The sequence below is a fragment of the Dicentrarchus labrax genome, unplaced genomic scaffold (genome assembly GCF_905237075.1).
Source record: "Dicentrarchus labrax unplaced genomic scaffold, dlabrax2021, whole genome shotgun sequence".
NCBI lineage: Eukaryota > Metazoa > Chordata > Actinopteri > Moronidae > Dicentrarchus > Dicentrarchus labrax.
Genome location: NW_026136716.1, coordinates 7480748 through 7500097, shown reverse-complemented (window position 1 = coordinate 7500097; position 19350 = coordinate 7480748). Strand labels below are relative to the sequence as shown.

The following is a 19350-nucleotide window of genomic DNA, read 5'->3' as shown; positions in this document are numbered from 1 at the left end:
TACTTTTGCTGTAATTAGTAACATAATTACGTTTTAAATTAGTTATATATGAGTGTGACAAACTGGCTCAGGGAATTTGACAAGTAGGGAGTTCGCCAAGAGATTTCACATAAAATAAGAGTAATTTATTAAAACTAAAGCCAATACAGACCATAAGAGAAACCAAAGGACAATGATGTCAGCTGTAGGAAGGCAGAGAGAGAGTTTATAGGCTGGGAACAGCGTGCCCAGGTGTCACCAGGAGGCACTGATGACCAGGGTGAATTATAAGAGCACTGCTAAACAGGTAGCAGCAGGGTCATAAAATACATATTTCAAGTAACTTACCCAACACTGGTTGTCACTATGAGGTTGCCAAGCAACCAACAAAGGTCACTGCGTCCAGCTCAGAAATAGTTCCAGCATCTTAATTAGTGAGCTTTAACGTTGGAGATTTTTTGCTGTCCCCCCCCCCCTCCTGTCTTTATGATAAACTAAGCTGAAAGACTCTTGGCTCAAGCTCCATAGATTATACACAGACAGGTGTGGTATTGATCCTGGCATCATCAAACTTTCCATTGCCACAAAATTATATTCCCAAACAACAAGAGGCCTGTGTTACATAACTTTGATTCAAATATGTAAGTAACCCACTTTGGTCCACTGGGCTCAGAGTCTGGGCTGTTTGTCTGTCCTGACAGCGAGTTGATTGCACTTAATTTCATTCACTCAGTCTGTCATAGAGTGAAAACCAGCAGCTTGAACAAGTTTGAGAAAGTTTTGATGAGCAAAGGAGTTCCCAAAGTGTATTGCTTATAATAGCTTGTCTTCTTCTGCTCTTAAATAAAGCAGTCGGATGTTGCTCCTTGCTGGTTTGTTTTGGTGACTCGCTCTGGGTTTCTATCAGAATGAAATCCTTGTACCATCTGCACGCACTGAGGTCACTTTTGTTCTGCTATAAGAATGTTGCTGTGATGAAACTGAGTCCTGGTAGCTGCAAGTGTTTGGCCTGAGGGACAGAGAGAAATAAACGGATTGGCTGGGTGACAGAGGTCATTGAACACCTAGCGAGGTTTATGTTCGACAGCAGTGGAGAATATTGAGGAGGGAAGGATGGGATCCGTACTGACACTTGTGTGTGCAATCCTTTCTTCCCTGCACTCTTCTTCCCACACACTGATGAAGGAGGTGGTTTCAATCAGCGCAGTCATACAGTTATCACTCTTCACGATCACTTTTCTGAAAATGTTCGATTGTCACTCCCCCCCCCGCTGTTCTCTCATCTCCTTCTGTTTCTACACAGTCCTCTCTGTCTCTATCTCTGTCTCTGTTGTCACATTTGTATTTTAAAAACTGACATGCTCACTGGCAAGTGATAAGATAAAGACAAAATGCTTCTGTGGTTTTTCAATTTTGCTGATAAAGATACTGCACTGTGACTTTCTGTTACTTTCATTTTTTACGCCTTCTGGAGAGCTTCATACTGAGCACTGAGTCAATTATTGGAATTATTTATACTATAGGTTTGTAAAGGAACCTTCATGTCCTGAAGTACTCCTTCTCAGGCAGCACTTTCTGTACTCAAAAGCTCAAAGGCGAGTACTTCAAGCAATACTGCGATAATTTGTGAAGTACACTTCTGTTGATTTTGTGCTATAAAAATAAAACTGAATTGAATTAATGTAACTATCTTATCTTATTATTAATATAATAAGCTTATTTCTCAAAATTTAACTGTTAACACTGCCTGAGAGGTTCAATGTAGGACAGAGGTTTTCCTTAACTCTATCACAGCAGCCTTGAAGCCTCAAAAGCAGGTTCGGTGCACAATAATAAGATCACATCTGTTTTGACAGTTTGGAAAGCATTTTATGAAAATATAGTAAATGTTGTATAAAATAATACAGTAAAAAGTACAAGAAATGCTAGAGCCACCAAATGTGGATTAATCCTCTGCTAAAAATAGTCCCCTACAAATGCATGCATGGTTTGTTCATTGTACTCCCAAGTCCAGGATGCAGGGAAAATGTAGAATGAGGGTTTAGTTGAAGATCAGTCACAACATTACAGCAGGTGATTTTTGAACATGGTTACATATCAGTCTGGTCCGTTACCGACTTGATGTTCTACAGCTGTATTGAAAGCAGAATAATAGCAAACATAAACCTTAGCTGGGTGAACAAAAGCTGCTTTATGAATAGTATTAGAACACATATAACATGTGATAACAACATAAATAATTGACCAAATACAAATGTGCTTAAGTACTTACACCATCTTTGTTTCCCTCCCCCTCTCTCTCCCTCTTTGTGTCTCTCTCTCAATTACTTGTCCATTATAATCAGTCAGATAATTAGCAGATTGACCTCTGCAGGCACACACAGTCTCCACCACTTCAGCAGCGCACACATGTTTCCATGGTAGCAAGTCTATCCCAGTAGTTGTACTCGCTGTTTAACTGTCATTAGCCGAAACGAACCTGCGCACACACACACGCTTGCACACAGGCACACACTATGCAACCAAACACAGTTATCACAAGAAAACAGTGAACATTGTTCAGAATGAGAATAAGCACCCGCCTTCATCTAAGCATGCAACACATAAAAACACCACTCTTATCCCTAATTTCTCTCTCTGGCTCATCCTGTTACGCAGTTATAATCTGTCAGAGTCACAGAAATCCCAAATCGCTACTTAACCATCTCACAGCTGTCTGAGTACACACTCACCGACACACACACACAGACACACACACACACACGCACACACACTTACATCTGTAGTTGTTGAAACTCCACACACATCCTGGCTTGTATTTTTGTTGTGATAATGTATAAATGATGTAACCGATTCTTTGAATTATCACTTCTCAAGGATACCTTTGCACTCTTTGAGTGTGCGTGTGTGTATGTATGTGTGTCTATGTGTGTATGTGTGTGTGTGTGTGTGTGTGTGTGTATGTGTGTGTGTGTGTGTGTGCAGGCACTCAGACAGATGTGAGAGTGTGTTAAGTGGTAATTTGGGATCTGTATGATTCTGACAGATCCTTGTAAACTGATGTAGCGCCTGCTGTTGCGTGCAGCTTTTCTAAATTTATTTCCATGTGTGCTTGTGTGTCCACATTCAGCTCTCATCGGCTGTCAGCGTGGCCCAGCAGACCGAGCTGACCCACTCTGTCACGGCGACCGTTACCAAGGTGACGACAAGGGAGAAGGTGTCAGCTGTGCGCCAGACCCGAGAGTCGCCGCCACCACAGAAGAAGAGACAAGTCGTGGTGGATTCTGAACTCAGGAAAAGGTGTGTGTGTGTGTGCGGTGCCACAGCAAGGAGGTCTACTTTGAATTATAATTAGTATTATGACATGAAAAGCTCCTTTTCTAACTTGTGTGAAATGTTCAGTTACATGCACCCCTTTCTGCTGTCTTATCTCAGCAGGTAGGTGATGAAACACTGCAGATACTGATAATTAGTATCTGTGATGTGATAATAGAGGCCAGCTTGAAATGAAACCAATGATAGTAGTGACGTAGGAGATTCTGGAAATCATCTTGTAGTGAATAGTGGAGCAAGTAACCTGTTGCGCAGTGGTGGAAAGTCGCTTGGTACATTTCCATTACTACTGTACTTTAATACAGTTTCGAAGAACTCCATTTTATGCTACTTTATACTTTAACATTACAGAGGGTGAAATAAAGGCGGGACCCTTGCACGGTGAATTGGTTTGAGTTGGCAAATTCACAGAATCGGCACAGGAGAGAGGATCCTCAACACAGGGAATTGAATTTACATATACATATACCATGGCAGGACAATTATCAGGTTGAGTAAGAGTGTGTTTGTGTGTGCGTGTGTGTGGTCTGAATGTGAATTAACATACCTTCAAAGCAAATATTTTAAATATAACTCAAACTAACCCCTATGGCAGTACTAAATTAAGAGCATTTAAATCACTAAACATACTGTATTTAAAGATAAATACATTGATTAAACTAACACAAAATCGCAACAATGCAGTGACCTCCACCCACAATGGGTAATTAACAGCCATTAGAGCAAAAACAGTAAAACTACTGTAGACAATTCCAACAAATAAATGCTAAATGACAACAAAGGAACATGGAAATAACTTTCATGTATGCACACCAACAAACAAGGACTGTCCAGAGTTGGCTCCTCTGATGGCTGCTCCTTCAGGCTCGGCAGTAGGCAGGCTTTCTCACAGAGGGATTCTTTTTTTTGTCTACTGCATTCATTACTTTCACAAGTCACTTTCAAGATCAAGAAGTACATTATTGACATACAATATTATGTTTTAGATTAACCAACGGTATATACGGTAGTTACAATAATCTCCACCATGACCAGCGACATAATTAAAGTCCTACTTGCTAATATCATTCCCTAATAATAGTCATATAATAATATGCCACTCTGAAAGGAACCATTCTTCACAAGGACATTTGATGCTGAAGTACATTTTGCTCACAATGTAACAATGTAATTATGGTTATGTAACAATGTTTAAAGCAGTACTACTACTACTCAGCCTGTGAAAACTTTTGTACAAAGTCCTCTGTGCTTCTGGATAAGCTTTGTCCAGGCAAAAGTTGAGCTAGGTTCAATGTTTTTGCCGAACACAACACCAACATCATCTGGCAAGGGTTTGCGTTGGCCAGTCAAAGTAGGAGTAGTACAATCCTATCTCCTATTATTATAAACCTTCAACCTCAAACTGAACTTCCTGAATCCTATTTCATCCTCTCACCACTACCTGAAACAACCCCCCAATAATGCAGAATATTTCAGACTGCTGCTTCAATTTTGACCATTCTTTTCTTAATCTGTAAACTTTATGAAGGTGTAGTAGTAGCAGTAGTAGTAGTAATATAGTATGGAAGTATCTGGAGTGAAGGATCTGAATACTTCTTCCACCACTGCTGTTATGCTAGTCTTTAGTGATTACATAGATACATTTAACAGTGTATTTTTAAGGCTAATGTTAGAATACTGTGTCTTTTTCACTAGTTTTCATTCATTTATATTAATTTATACTGTAATTCAGTGCAATAATTGACATAAATTGTTGTGTATTTAGATTTAGTTTCAATTTCAGTATTATAATCATTATAATACCTGTGGTGCTCTGTGTGTATATTTATTTGATTTTCATTGTTCCATATCTTCTGGGACATGTATGTAGGCTATTCATTTTTATATGAGGTCAGTTTATTATTGTTGTCAGATGCTGGTTGGTTTACATACCAAAATATTTGGTTTGTTGTTTATGAATGTGTCTGAATAATTCCATGAGGGATGGGTCATGTAAACAGCCCGACACTAAATTAAAACAATTTATTCATGAATTTATTCATTCAATAATGTTCCCTTATTATGTAAATAAGTTTTAAAGTAGTCACAGATGTAATGCTGTTAATGTAGGTACTGTGTAAATACAAGGTGCTGTTTAAAATAGATGTGAGTAAAATGCTAAATGTGACTTTTAATGTTATCAGCTGAGGTAAAGCACCAGGCAATTGGCACATTAAATCATTTGGTGTTAACAGGAAGAATAAAGGATTCAATGGTTGAAATGTATTCATGAGTATCTTCTGTTCTCAACAACATTGGCATCGCAGATAATAATGCCATGTGCATGTTTGTGTCTGTGTGTGTGCGTCCTCAGGTTTGACGTGGACTTCACAGAGGTCCACAGCTACATGACCCGCGGCGAGGCCATCCTACAGAGCCCCGAGTTCTCTGTGTCACGCAAAGACGGCAGCATTCAGGAGCTGCATGACAAAGTGCAGGTAAAAGAAACTGTGTGTGTGTGTGTGTGTGTGTGTGTGTGTGTGTGTGTGTGTGTGTGTGTGTGTGTGTGTGTGTGTGTGTGTGTGAGAGAGAGAGACGCCCCGCAGAGCTTAATCTGCCGAGACCTGTGATGCTGAAATAACAAGGTTCCATCACACAGTTGGGTTAGAGATGAATTTTTCCTTTCATATGGCAATCGTACCTGTGAGGCCATTCTGCACTGCGATTATGCATACAGGACAACGCTGATGTGGCTTTGTGGAAGTATGAGATGCAGCAAAGTGTCTGTAATGACTATGGAGTTTTAAAACTTTTATACAGCAGCTACCCATGCATGACAGCTGATGGAATTTGTCCTCTAAAGAAGACCACATACAATATGAACACAAGCAAATAGTAAAATATGGTAACAACCTCTTGTAGCATAACAAATCTTCCTCTTCGTCTTAAGGAATAGCTGAGCATTTTGGGAAATACTCCCCCAGAGTCAGATGAGAATACATACCCCTCTTAGTTCTGTATGAGCCAGCAGACAGTTATCTTAGCTTAACACAAATAATTGAAGCAGGGTGAAACAGTAAGCTTGGCTCTATCCAAACGTCTAAAAAAATATTGGATTGAGCGATCAATAAATCAAATTAAGAATAATAAAATGTTCTGAGAATTAAGAACCATAGCTTAACATTTAATTCAAACACTGTAATAACTCACTCACCATATTATATTTTTCAATCAGTTCTTGTTCTTTGCACAAATGAGGCCATTTTCTACAACTTTAAATTAGAAACAGCAAACAATTTATATACATCCACTCATGAAAACATTCATAATGAATTATAAACACTTCTGAATAGATAATACTTACAAATAGCTCATAAAGCGCTGATGCATGGCTGCTCATGATAAACAACTTAAGCTGTAGATCAAGCACAACACCAACTGGTGTGACTGTTAGTCAGCAATTACAAATGTGCTTACACATCATTTATAATAAATGAGTTAAACACTGTAACCCCCATAAAGAATGTATGAAGCTTTTAAGCACTGTTTGTGAACAACATTTAGAAATAAACATAACAAATGATGAATACTAATAGATGCAAACTGATGAATTTTAGGTAGGCAGATTCTTCAAAATCTCCTCTGATCTCGGTTGCCTCTTCAACTTTGCTGTCACCTCGGCTCTCTGCAGCAGCTTATACAGGAAACAGCATTAAATTCTTCCTGAACACCACATAAGGAAGTCTAATAAGTCTGTATTTTATCCCATTCACAAGCTAAAGGTTGTTATATCTCTCTATTGGAGAGAAAATTTGAGTCCTAAGTGTTTCATAAAGACCAACTGACCATCTGTATCTGCATTCAACTCCCTTACAGCATATACACCATTACACCATACATACTATACAGATATACAGAAGTATAGTGACATAAAAAACAACCTTTAGAATGGTTTTCTTGGCCAGGACTCCTCAAGGTGCCCATGATAAGTCGCAAAAAGGATTTAGTTATAATAGTTTTCTGTTGCACAAAATGTGGTGATTTTTCTCAAAAAAATGTTGCTTCATTCTTGTGAAATAACTTAAAGCCTGATCAGACAGAGTGCAGTCTTTGCAGTGAGAGGCGTCTTTTTCAAGTTGTTTTCTGTAGGTAGTAAGTGTTTTGCATGCTGCTAATCAGCCCTGGGCATCTTACCTTTCAAAGGCATTTCAGAGTTTATCCACTTCATGCTGAGAGTTGATGAGAAAGTTGATACCGCTCTTATGTCCGTACACTGAATATGCCAAACCGACTCCTGGCTGTAGATCCATGTTCATGCACAGACATAAGAGTGATATACTTATTGTCATCTAAGTCTTAGGAAGTAAGTGAGTGTTGTAAGTTCCTAATTGTCTATTTACCAGAGGCAGAGAGAACCAGGCTTTTATTTGGCTTATATTATTATTTCTAATTTCCCCTGTTCCCTCATTAATCCTCCTCCATGTTTACCTCTTTCTTGATAAATTGAGTATAATGTCCATTTACGCTGCATTAAGTCCATCCATATGACAAAAGTTGTGTCGGGTGTATCTACTGTCACCACCCCCTTGCTTTTACTATTTTATAACTGCTTTTATATGAGAATTTACAGCAAGTGTATTTCCACAAGTGTTTATTTAACAAAGTATAAACATTTCCTGGTAAAATATTAAAACTTCCCAGAATTAGGCTTTAAAAGGATCAATGACCCATCTGTTATCCTCAATCTTTTCCTTTGTTTGCCAGCAAAATGACCAGACATGCTCAGCTTGTACTAAATGTCGCAGCAGAATAAGATCAGAGGTGGATGAAAGCTACAGGGCCTCTTATTCTGTGCAAGTAATACTCGGTTGAATTGGACATTGATTTGGGTTTTTTTTTTATCTTTCTTTGTAATAAATAATAATTCTCCTGTTGTCGGCCTGTTGCTCTTTTTGTCCTCCTGCCTCTCCTTGTCTGTCGCTTGTCCTTTAACTTCCTATCTCTCGCTCTGCCCCATCACTCTCTTCCTCCCTCTCTTTCTCTTTGCCATAGGCGATAGAAAGAGAGCGGCCAGAGAAGTACCGAAAGCTTCAGGAGGCAACGCGCACGGCGCAGACCCTGTTCGAACAGGGTAACGTGCACTCACACACACACACACACACACACACACACACACACACACACACACACACACACACACACACACACACACACACACTCATTCACATGCATACAAACACATGCACGCACACCCTGTCTGTCCCCATGGCAACGCCTCCACCTGTCCCACCCTCTCTCCTTGTCTCCATAGAAACACTGATAGAGAGAGAAACGGACAGAGAGAGAGAGAGAGAGAGATGTTTCTTCTCGTCTGCCCTCTCCTCTGTCCTTGTGCAATTGTTGGAGGTTCTGAAAGCAGAAAAACACTCAACATTTATATTTTTCACTTTTCTTTTTTCTTTATTAATTCCAGTTCTGGCTCTAACTATCATACAAAGGAAACATACCAGAACATTACCCAACTCACTTACTGCAATATGATGGTAAATGAGGTGATTCAACCCGGGAAGAACCAGATTAAAGTAAACTTGTGGGCAGGTTGTTTTAAAAATGTACTCCATTATTCATAAAGTATTACTCATTGATAAAAATAATGACATTACTTCATTTATAACTCATCAATAAAAGTAAATATTAACATTGTTACAAAACTTTCATTTAATCAGAAATTCACTCATTCATATTGGGATGGGTTTATCAATACCACTCTTACGTCTGTCTGTTCAGTATAAAGCTAGAGTCAGCTGCGGGCTATATTAGTTTAGCAGAAAGAGTGGGGGGAAAACCGCTAGTATGGCTCTGTCCAGCACATTAACCCCCATAAAAAACACAACTTGCATAAAAAGATGTAACATGGTAATTTGTGAGCTTTAGAGGTGATGGTAGGTGGATTTCATTACATTTCTACAGAGCCAGGCTAACTGTTTCCCCTTGCTTCCAGTTGTTATGCTAAGCTAAGTTAATTCTCTGCTGTTTCTTTTATCAGAGAGACATGAGAGTGGTAACGATCTTTTCATCTAACTCTTGACAAGAAATCAAAAAAGAACATTTCCCCCAGTGCGACACTGTGCCTCACTGGTAAGCTTTTAGGTTTTTGGACAACAACTCTATGGCACAGAGGAATAAGATGTGTCAGGCTTTGATACGCACTGTACTTGTTATTAGGATTAATACACTGTTGATTTGGCTCTGCACGTCGGATTTGTTGAAAGTAAGAGAAAATATGCTGTAGAACAGCATTTTAAAACGGAGGTCATGGCTCCATTGTTACAAATACTTACTCTTTTTTGAACCGGCCTTAACTTCAGGGTCACATGTGATGGCACTTATCCAGCATCAAGCATTGTGCTGTTGTATTCGTAATAGGCTGTAATAAAAAATGGAATCAGCCAAATGTTTGACATGTAAATGGAAGATAATTGAGGTACGATTACAGGAAGAAGAAGCGTTCTCAAGCCTGTTTGCGAGCCGGATGAGACATGCGAGCCAGGATGCTGCTCTTCCAGGTCCAGTTATCATGCAGCCAATGGGGTTCAGTTTGCCCTTTAAGAGGCAGGAACATGAATCTATCTTTGTACAACTTCAGCATTGATTTCTCCCTCCTGGAACCTCTTGGAGGTTTTCATTTTCCGGGAACTGATGTTTTGCGCACACTTTAAATTGGCCATTTACATCAAAAATAAATGTCAGTTAGCGGTGAGTATGAATGCACAGTGAGATGTGTGTGTGTCTCTGTGTTCAGTGGGCAGGCAGATAAACAGTTTTTGGAGCTCACATTTTGTGCAGAATATTGATAGCTCGCCTCACCTCTCCTACAGATGACATTCACCAGATTTTGTGTGTATAGAGTGTGTGTGTATTTATGTCTGTCCCCACTCCCCCACAGAGAGACTAGTCGTGCCCATGTGAACTGTAAAGCATGTATCACTTTGTATGTGTATGTGTGTGACAGCCCCCTCTCTTTCTCTGTCTGCCCCCCCCCCCAGAGGGGAGTCGTGCTGATGACATTGCCCAGGCAGCGGAGCAGCTGAACCAGCGCTGGGTGGGATTCTGTGCCCTGTTGGCAGACAGGCTGGCATGGCTGGCTTACCAGGCAAAGGTCTATTATCATTAATATTATCTACAACAGTTATTGTTATTTTAACTGCTACTGTCCATAATATGAGTCGGATGGTTTTATATTTATTTACGTTTATATATGTTTATGTTAATGCTCTATACCACCATGTTTTTGTTTGTTTCTCTACTTGAAACATATGAGTCATCCCATATTGCCTCTCAAAAAGTCCAAAAGGCAGGTGAATTTCACAGAGAGGCTCTAACTAGCCTTTTCACTATGTGTAGACTTTAAACAACAAAATTGCCATCCAGGTACAGAATGAGAATTTCAATGTGCTATGACTCACTCAGCTGTGGATGGAGTTTGGTGAGTGTGACGTATCACACAGCGCGACTGCAATCGTGGAGAGAGTTTGTCAGACAGATGTTGCGTGGGTGTTTGCTTGTGTCTTTAGTGGGAACTGAACAGGGGCTTTTCTTAACCTATATTCAAAATGGGTTTCTCACTGTGTGTGTGTGTGTGTGTGTGTGTGTGTGTGTGTGTGTGTGTGTGTGTGTGTGTGTGTGTGTGTGTGTGTGTGTGTGTGTGTGTGTGTGTGTGTCCTTCAGGTACTGGCCTTCTACAGCTTGTATGAGCAGTGTGAGCAGGCTGTTGACAATAGTGAGAACTGGCTCAAAGTCCAGGCGCCTCCAGCCTCTGAACCAGAACCACTTAAAGTACAACTTGACCGATGCCGGGTGAGTGGAATTAAGTGTTTATAAGTGCAAACTTTCTCCAGGATGATCCATTATTTCCTGCTCAGACCCACACTGATACACATCGCTTCATACATGTGCATTCACGCTTTTAAAGCATAAACACACATGTAATGAACCTAAACATTATGGCATTCATGTTCACACCGCATTGGATTTGGTTCTCTTGAAATCCATTTGTTGTTAGCTATCATTTTCTTTTGTTTAATTTTCTATTTTATTCTTTATCTTAATTTTGTCTTCATATACTTTATTTATTTGGCTTGCTTGCATTTCTGTCTCTTTTCATGCATCTGTTTGTCAAAGAATTTGTCTGTAAGTATTTTTATGTTATTTATGCATTCATTCCAACACAGACTAAATTAATTGTTTTTCTTCTCTATTCTCCAATTTTTCCTTTCAAACACTTACACCTACTCTTCCCAACATGCTACTCACATGAAAGTGCAGCCACTAATGTGTTGTAACTTTTGTTAAAAACTATTAAAGGAGTTCTCAGAGGACATCCAACTGAAGAAGTCTACACTTAACATGAAAAGCCAGCAGCCGGGCTCTGTCCAAATTGAATGTAAAGACCACAACTAGTCAGTTTTTACTTCTTTTTTTGGCTGTACAGATTAAACAGACCAGATATACTGTGTTAATTAATAAGATTTAAAGAGATTTAGAAATTGTAGAACTAAGACACTCCTTATGACTGCAGAACTTGCCAGAGAATCATATTTATTTTAGGTTTTCATCAGTATAAAAGTAATCCGGTGTCAGTTGTCTGTACGTCCATGGGTACATTGCAAAAAGTAACCACTAATAGGTAATTCAGCATACTTGTAATAGTTCCAATTTTGGGGGGAGGGACACAGTTGGGTCCCCTCAGTGTCAGACTTTTAAGGACCCTGCTTTAAACCAAATAACAGGCATAAAACACACACACAGACACAGACACAGACACACACACACACTCACACAGACACAGACACACACACACACACACACAGACACACAGACGCAGACACAGAGGTTCATTTTGTTAACATCTAAACAGCAGGAAGTGACAGACAGTTCTAGAAACACTTCTAAAAGGAGAGATGGGAACAAGTAAGGTATAATTAAAGTGAAAAAAGGACATCAGACAGAAAGGAAGGTATAGAGAGGAGTCATCACCACAGACACTTCAGAAAGAAAACAGGGAGGATTGGGGGAATGGCAGCTTTCAAAGTTAAATAGAAATAAGAATGTGGATGGATAAAGGCTGAAGGAAGAGAGAAAGTTAACAGATGAAGCTGGGGAGAAAAAAGAGATGCAGTGCTGAAACTTGATTTTTCTTCGAAGATATGTCTAGCTTTCCTCTGCAGACAAATTCACACAAACAAGGTTTCCCTCAGAAAGTGTGCCCACACACTTTCACTCCCCCACACATAGACACAAATGGAGAACACACACTTTCTCCAACATATAAATACTTTCTGAGTTCCTGTCTTTATATTAAAGCCATACAGCCTTCAGAGAAAATAAAATATTTACTGAAACTTTTAAAACGACCTTCCCAGTGGCAAATCATGCCGCCAGTTGTTGTCTTTCAAAAATATATTCTGTCGAGGTTAAATGCTTGTGCTTTTTAGCATTATTCATGAACAAGGAGTGTGTTTCTCTTCTTTAGGCTGGAGTGTTAGAGTGAGAGTTACAGGGGGATAAGACTGAGCTCCATTCAAAGCCTTCACCCCAGGACAGTTCAGTGAATATTAACTTGCTACCTGCTCTATCCTGCAACTCACATGGACTGATCCTCCTCAGTATCCCCATTTATGTAATGTGAAAAGTTGAGTTGAAATTAAATTGCTAATTGGCTTAAAGGATAAGCTGACATTCTACATTTTTCTTATTTTCAACTAATTTTATGAAAAGACGAAAACTAATAATGTATTAAAACTCCAACCTAGTATTGTGTGTGTAGCCAAAGCCTGATATATCTTAGTCCTCTATGCCAAAGAGCTCCATTGTTGTCCAAAAACATCATCCCTCACTGAAAGTAGTCCCCAAGGAAGCGACAGTTTCCTCCTGTTTAATAACAATAGAAACTTAATAGTTTTACATTTTGGCAAATCCAACTATTCACTTTACTAATAAAACAAACAGTAATGTAAAAATTACAATTTGGGGTTATACAAGAACAGCCTTGGAAGAACAAAATGGTGTACGTGAGCCATGGTGTAAGATACCAGTGTTGTTAGCTTTAAGATATTAGGCCAAGTGTTTTTTCTCTCAGATCAGACTTTATGCTTTATGCAAATGTAAGTCGTTTTGTCTGGAAGCTGATGGACCTCAAAGGTGAACTGAATCTCGACTGGTCTGAAATAACATTCTGTTTAACTCCGAAAGGTTCATAACATCAATCATTTACATGGCTGGTACACAGACAAACCCACGCAGGTCATTATTTTTAATCAAGCCCACCTTCTCAGCCTGTTACTGCCACTTTTACTGATACCACCCCTCTGTGTCAACGCTATCTGTAGCCGATAACGTTCAACTCCACAGCTGTCAGCTGATGTTTGTGGTTTAATCCACTTTAAAGAACAGGCCTTCTTTGAGAATAACGATAAGGAGCTCATTCAAACACCTCTGTTCACATCTACCTTTTGTGATGGCTGACCGGCAGAGTGCAATTAAAAGAGGTGTATAGTCTGAACAACAGACTGAACATACTTTGAGTGCAACATCAGTGAACGTCTCTGTCTATTATGTTTTTGACTTAGATAAAATAAAAGACCAAAAGTGCAAGGCAGCTGTTGCCTCAGTCTTTCAGCACAATATCACATAAAGCCACAAAGTCCATGACACAGCCGGAGAGACGACATTTTCAACCCACTCACTGACCTCACCTTAGCTTAATGAGGTGACAAAATCAAGGGTCAGCTAAAAATGACATGCCTCTTTTTGGTCTACCTCTGTCAAAAATCCAGGACACAACGTTTCAAAAAAATGACTAGATATTTTTTGTGATCATTGTGAATTATATGTGCCTTGCTGGATCCGAAGGTTTGTAAGACATAAAAAGTTGTAGCAACAGTAACTAAGGAGCGTGAGGCTCAGCGGATGGTCAACTGGCTTGAGATCAAAACAAGAATATAACATCAACTATTGGTTTTTACTGCGGGGGTGAACATAAACCAGATGTTGAAAAGTATAGAAAAAATAATTTAACTACACACTGTTCCCCCCCCCCCCCTTCCTCTGCTGATAAAGCAGGGTTTTCTTTCCCTCTGCTCTCTTTGTACAGTTTGAAGAGAAATAGTTTCACGGCTACATTTCAGTTTTGCTGAGCTGGTCCAATTTCCTGCTTGGCTTCCTATTCATTAACAGTTGAGAGTGTATTTAAACATTTCTGTAAAATAGAACTGATTAAGCACAAGGTAAATGGAGTGGAACTTTAAAAATGAAAACACAATACTTTTCCACAGATCAGTTTTTATTAGAGTAGTTTGGACATATGGAATAGTTATACATAATTGTATTTTTTTTTCTACCCAAAATCTCCATGGTAACAACATAGGAGTTTGCCTGTATGGTTGACCAACACTTTCTCCCTCATCGGTTCATCCATTAAGTGACCCTTTCTCCACCTCCTTGTCCCCGCAGGAGGAGGTGGCTCGCCTGGCCGCCCTGGAGCCTCAGGTGGAGCTCTTGGAGAAGCGTCTGAACGAGCTGAAGGAGGAAAAGGAAGGCGAGGAGCCTTCATCCTTCCTGGATGCCGACATCAATGCCTTCAAAGAGCACTACCACAAGGTGCTGGAGGATCTGAGGGCGAGAGAGAGGCAGCTACAATTGGGTGAGAGAGGAGAGACGCTGAATCACTGCGAAAACTTAATCCCAGCAATTCATTTAGTTCAGAGCATACGAGTTGACCTTGTTACTGCACCTTGTGGCCCTCGCTTTTGTAGACATGCCCTCAATTTCAAAAGCTGGTGGGTAGAGTTTGTTAGTGCTGCATTCTTAACATTTTCAGGAAAGTTTTATTTTTCTGAACATGGGTCTTATTTTCATAGATTTGGACATCACTCTTATCATTTATGACAATACACTAAGTTGACTGTTGACATGTGGGGACTCAACGATGCCTGAATTAGGGATAAGGCCGATAAGATGACTGGCGCTGTGCCACCCAGCACGAGGGTATGCAAGCCGAAGATGACATCACCACGTCTGTGAGCATAAAAGACGTGTGCAAGTGTGTCTGCGGTGTGGAAGTCTTTTAAAGTTTCCCAAAACCTCTGAAGAGTTGTCGTCCTGATCATTACAATGAATTTGTGAAGAACAAAGAAAAACAGGCACCAGCGATAAAACACCAGTCAGTAGCCTCTTCTCCAGTCTCTAAACAAAACCAAAAAATATGACTGCGTCCACCGCGGGGGCCAAGGGTATCAATCAGAAACTCATAAAGTATTGATCTGGACAACCAGCTGTTTTCGTTCGTTGAAGATTTGTGGACTATGCTGACGCCACATGATGCTGAGTCGCAGGTATTTTTCAGGTGTGGCCACAACTGAGCTGCAAGCTGTCACCCTATTTTAAATGAATTTATTCAGTTAATATATAATTGGGTTTAAACAACAGTCTGTAAAGCATATGCAGCCTATTTATTTATGTTGATTTATTCAACGGTGTGAAAAAGAGCACACTGCGTCTATCAATGTTTACTTCAGGTGGCTTTAATTTTTGACAGTGACAGGAAACGAGGGAAGGAGAGAGATCATTGTCAAGCACTCTCATAGCACCAGGAATGGTACTTTTTATGTGTAGTCTGAGATTGATGTGGAGTTCCACTTCCTAATCTTGTCAAAACAGAAAAATCGTCATCTCCCTTCCATATTTTTACAGAGTAGCCAGACCTGTGTGGGACTCTGGATCCAGCACTTTAACGTATAAGTGACTGTTGAGTTTCCCACTGTTGAAAGTCAGCTTTGACAGTCTGCTATAGCCCACACACTGTATCAGACAGATTTAGAGTGGCAAATGTCTCTGCCCACAATAGCAACAACAACACCCCAAGAATCAGCACAGACACACTAGTTGTGGTTGTTGGAAAACAGAACGAATGCGTTGAGATCGTGCAAACAGATCTGCAGCCTACAGCAACGTCTTTCAGTGTGGGTAGACGCAGGGATGAATACAGTACTGTTTCCGTATCATCCGCTCTCCAATTACCCCCACAAAGCATTTATGTATTTGATATGGCACAGCATCCCGTTTGGTAGAAGGTTCTTTAATAAATCAATCTGCCAAAAAAACTTCTTATGCTGTACTGCTAATATTACTATTTGATTTCCCAGGCTGAGTTGAAAACATTTTTTAACCTCCCACTAACTTTGAGTATATTCAGAATAGTACAATAGCACTAATTGCACTGCCGGTTGCCTGGCCAGACTGCCTTGAATGACCCGGGTGTAACAAACATCTACCTTGTTGACATATCCTTGGGTGAGACACTGAATCTCTGCCAGCTTAATTATGCTCACACTGACCTCTGATGTCTGTGTAGAGAAGGCCAAGAGAAACGAGAATTTCCATATGGAGATCTGTTAGGAATCATATTGTTAGATTTTATGCTGATATCAAACACATATTTGAATGTGGGGCCAAAGTCCAGATGTACCTGACATTTTATATGCGCCTTATTTTCAGACCGAGGAACAACTTAATACATTTTTATGAGACATGGATGCATTGAATGACCAATTAGATATGGCATACATGTAAAAGCAGAGAGTTTTGGACAGAAGGGAGATCCATACAGCACTGCAGCCGGTACATTTTAGTACATTTTAGTTCTCAAATGTTTAGTTTAATTCTGAAGCAAATAACTCATGAGGTTTCCAGTGTTACCTCCATTTCACACTGTGTTAAAGGATCTATTGGCAGAGATGGAATATAATATGCATAACTATCTTTTGATTAGACTGAATATAAGAACCTTTATGTTTTTGTTACCTTAGAATGAGCCTTCCATGGAGTCTGACATGTTGAACTGCCATGTTTCAGCAGACAAACCAAGCACCCAATTTAAAAAGGGGCGTTTATATCTTTCATGCATTTCACAGACATCTTAGTTTTTCCTTTGTGCTTGAAAAGGGAGAGTGAAGCAATCTGCAACTATACTTCCTGATGCCACTTAATCCTACATACCAGTTCTTTAACAACTGTTATACACATACACTTAGCATTAGCTGTGCCAGACATTAAATGAATGAATGGATGGCATTCAGGAAATCAGTATTATGGTTTCTGATACATCAGGAGCTGGCACCAATTTAGGACATTACATTGGGATAAATGTAAAATTTTCAAAATTGTATTTTTTTTCTCTGCTTGATTTTTCTAACACAGACAAATTGTAGTTGAGTGGGGTTCATTTTCATTTAATTTGATATAAAAAGATGAAGTAATACTTTTCACAATTAGATTTGGATTTACCTTAGGTTCTCTCTGAGGACCTAGAGGGCTCTGATGGTTCCTCCCAGCTAACAAGTAATGCCGAAGTAAAGTCTCAAGTTCTATGTTCTCCAGTGAAAGGAATCAAGGAAACTGTCGTTCAAAGGCTCTAATTTTAAGAGCTGAGTGTCACCCCATCACTTAACATGCTCACATTTCAGAGCTGGTTGACAAGTCGAGTGATTCAGACTCGTGTGTGACAACATACAGTCGGCTCTCACCAATGTGGTTACACTTTGTCACCTGTCTTCATGGCAAGCAGCAAGTGAAAGTGAGTCATTTAGTTCAATTTGTAGTGCTACTCTCACTGTGTGTGTGTGTGTGTGTGTGTGTGTGTGTGTGTGTGTGTGTGTGTGTGTGTGTGTGTGAGAGAGACACTCTCTGTGGCTTTCTCAGTGAAAACAATGACAATGAGACTTAATGAGATAGAAAAAGAAGCTGAAAGCTGCAGTCATCAAGACCAGGAAAACTAAATCAGACAGACGCTGTGACAAAACAAGAGCAGATAGCTATTTATATCAATGAGGGAGGGAATGATCGAAAGAAATGAGAATACAAAAAATATAGCCACTGCGAAAAATGACCCTGAGGGAAAAGACATTGAGAGACAAAGATGCAGAGAGTGGGAAGAAAGGAAGAGAAGGAGAGGCAGCTGGAGAGGGAAGAAAAGATAGAGAAAGATGCTGACAGCCAAACAGACAAACTATAATTCTTAACTTACTCAGACAGCTTCTTCCCTCGTGCCACACACCGCGCTTTTCTCACCCACACCAGGGGTGCGATACCCAACACACACATTCAACTACTCATAGAAGAATGGATGTGGACAGATTACTGCGCTGAATTACGATGAGTACAGCTGAGAAGCATATAGAATAGAATATTTTTTAAAGCAATGCAGCAGTTATTTGAGTGGCACTCTTCTTTTTGTGGCTTTCTTTCTTCATCTGCCTCTGAAGTTAGTTCAGGTCAGGCCAGCACATCTCTTTCACATCAAATCAGAGAAGCTTTACTGAATACTTACATACATTGAAAAAAGTCAGTAGTAATCGTAGAGATATAAAAGTCATAAACTGTGTGAAATGCAAGAGTCAAAAGTATTCATGAATAAAGTATATTTCACATGTAAAACATCTACATATACGCATTGCAATAATCAAGACATGATGCAAGATGAAGGCATGTGTGCACCTGTCTAGAAATATATGAGGGCCACTAATGAGAATAGCTGTCTTGTCTAGACGTCGCTGAAGAAAAGAGGTTGCCATCAAGTTTTTGGCTTCAACTAGACAGTTCGGCTTGTGCATACCAAGCTCAGTGGGCTTTATTAAAAGGTGCCGCCAGCATAAAAATGAAATTGGATCCGATGGTGGGGAATAATATTACCTAGAGTAAGCATATACGGTGTAAAATAAGAGGACATATAATTGACCCTTGAGGTACTCCAAAAAAGGAAGAGATGTGATTGTATGTGGAAGACTAATGCCATTGTCAGTGATTCCAGCCTGTCGATAGAAAGAAGTGGTTATTTGTGTTAATTAACTGGTGCACTTAAATCGAGCAGCAAAAACCGGCTTTTGTTTCTCAGTAGGTTCTTTACAATTGTACACAAAGGTACAAAAGTAGTAAATGAACCAAAAATTATTTCAGAAAGACAAACTTACCAGCAAACTTTGTAAACAGCAGCTAGAACAGCAG

At 39.7% G+C, this 19350-nt stretch overlaps 1 protein-coding gene across 18 annotated transcripts in view; it reads left to right on the top strand.

Annotated features, from left to right (window-relative positions):
- Nucleotides 1–19350, top strand: part of dmd (dystrophin) — a 272939-nt gene that overhangs the window by 140155 nt on the left and 113434 nt on the right. For 15 of the 18 annotated variants that reach the window (XM_051428356.1, XM_051428350.1, XM_051428354.1 and 12 more), the window contains 7 exons: nt 3110–3279; nt 3382–3417; nt 5666–5789; nt 8344–8422; nt 10338–10450; nt 11020–11148; nt 14803–14992. In XM_051428356.1, coding sequence (XP_051284316.1) covers nt 3110–3279; nt 3382–3417; nt 5666–5789; nt 8344–8422; nt 10338–10450; nt 11020–11148; nt 14803–14992 — 841 coding nt within the window. The remainder of the gene's footprint in view (nt 1–3109; nt 3280–3381; nt 3418–5665; nt 5790–8343; nt 8423–10337; nt 10451–11019; nt 11149–14802; nt 14993–19350) is intronic. The other 3 variants (XM_051428349.1, XM_051428367.1, XM_051428355.1) reach the window with 1 other exon arrangement.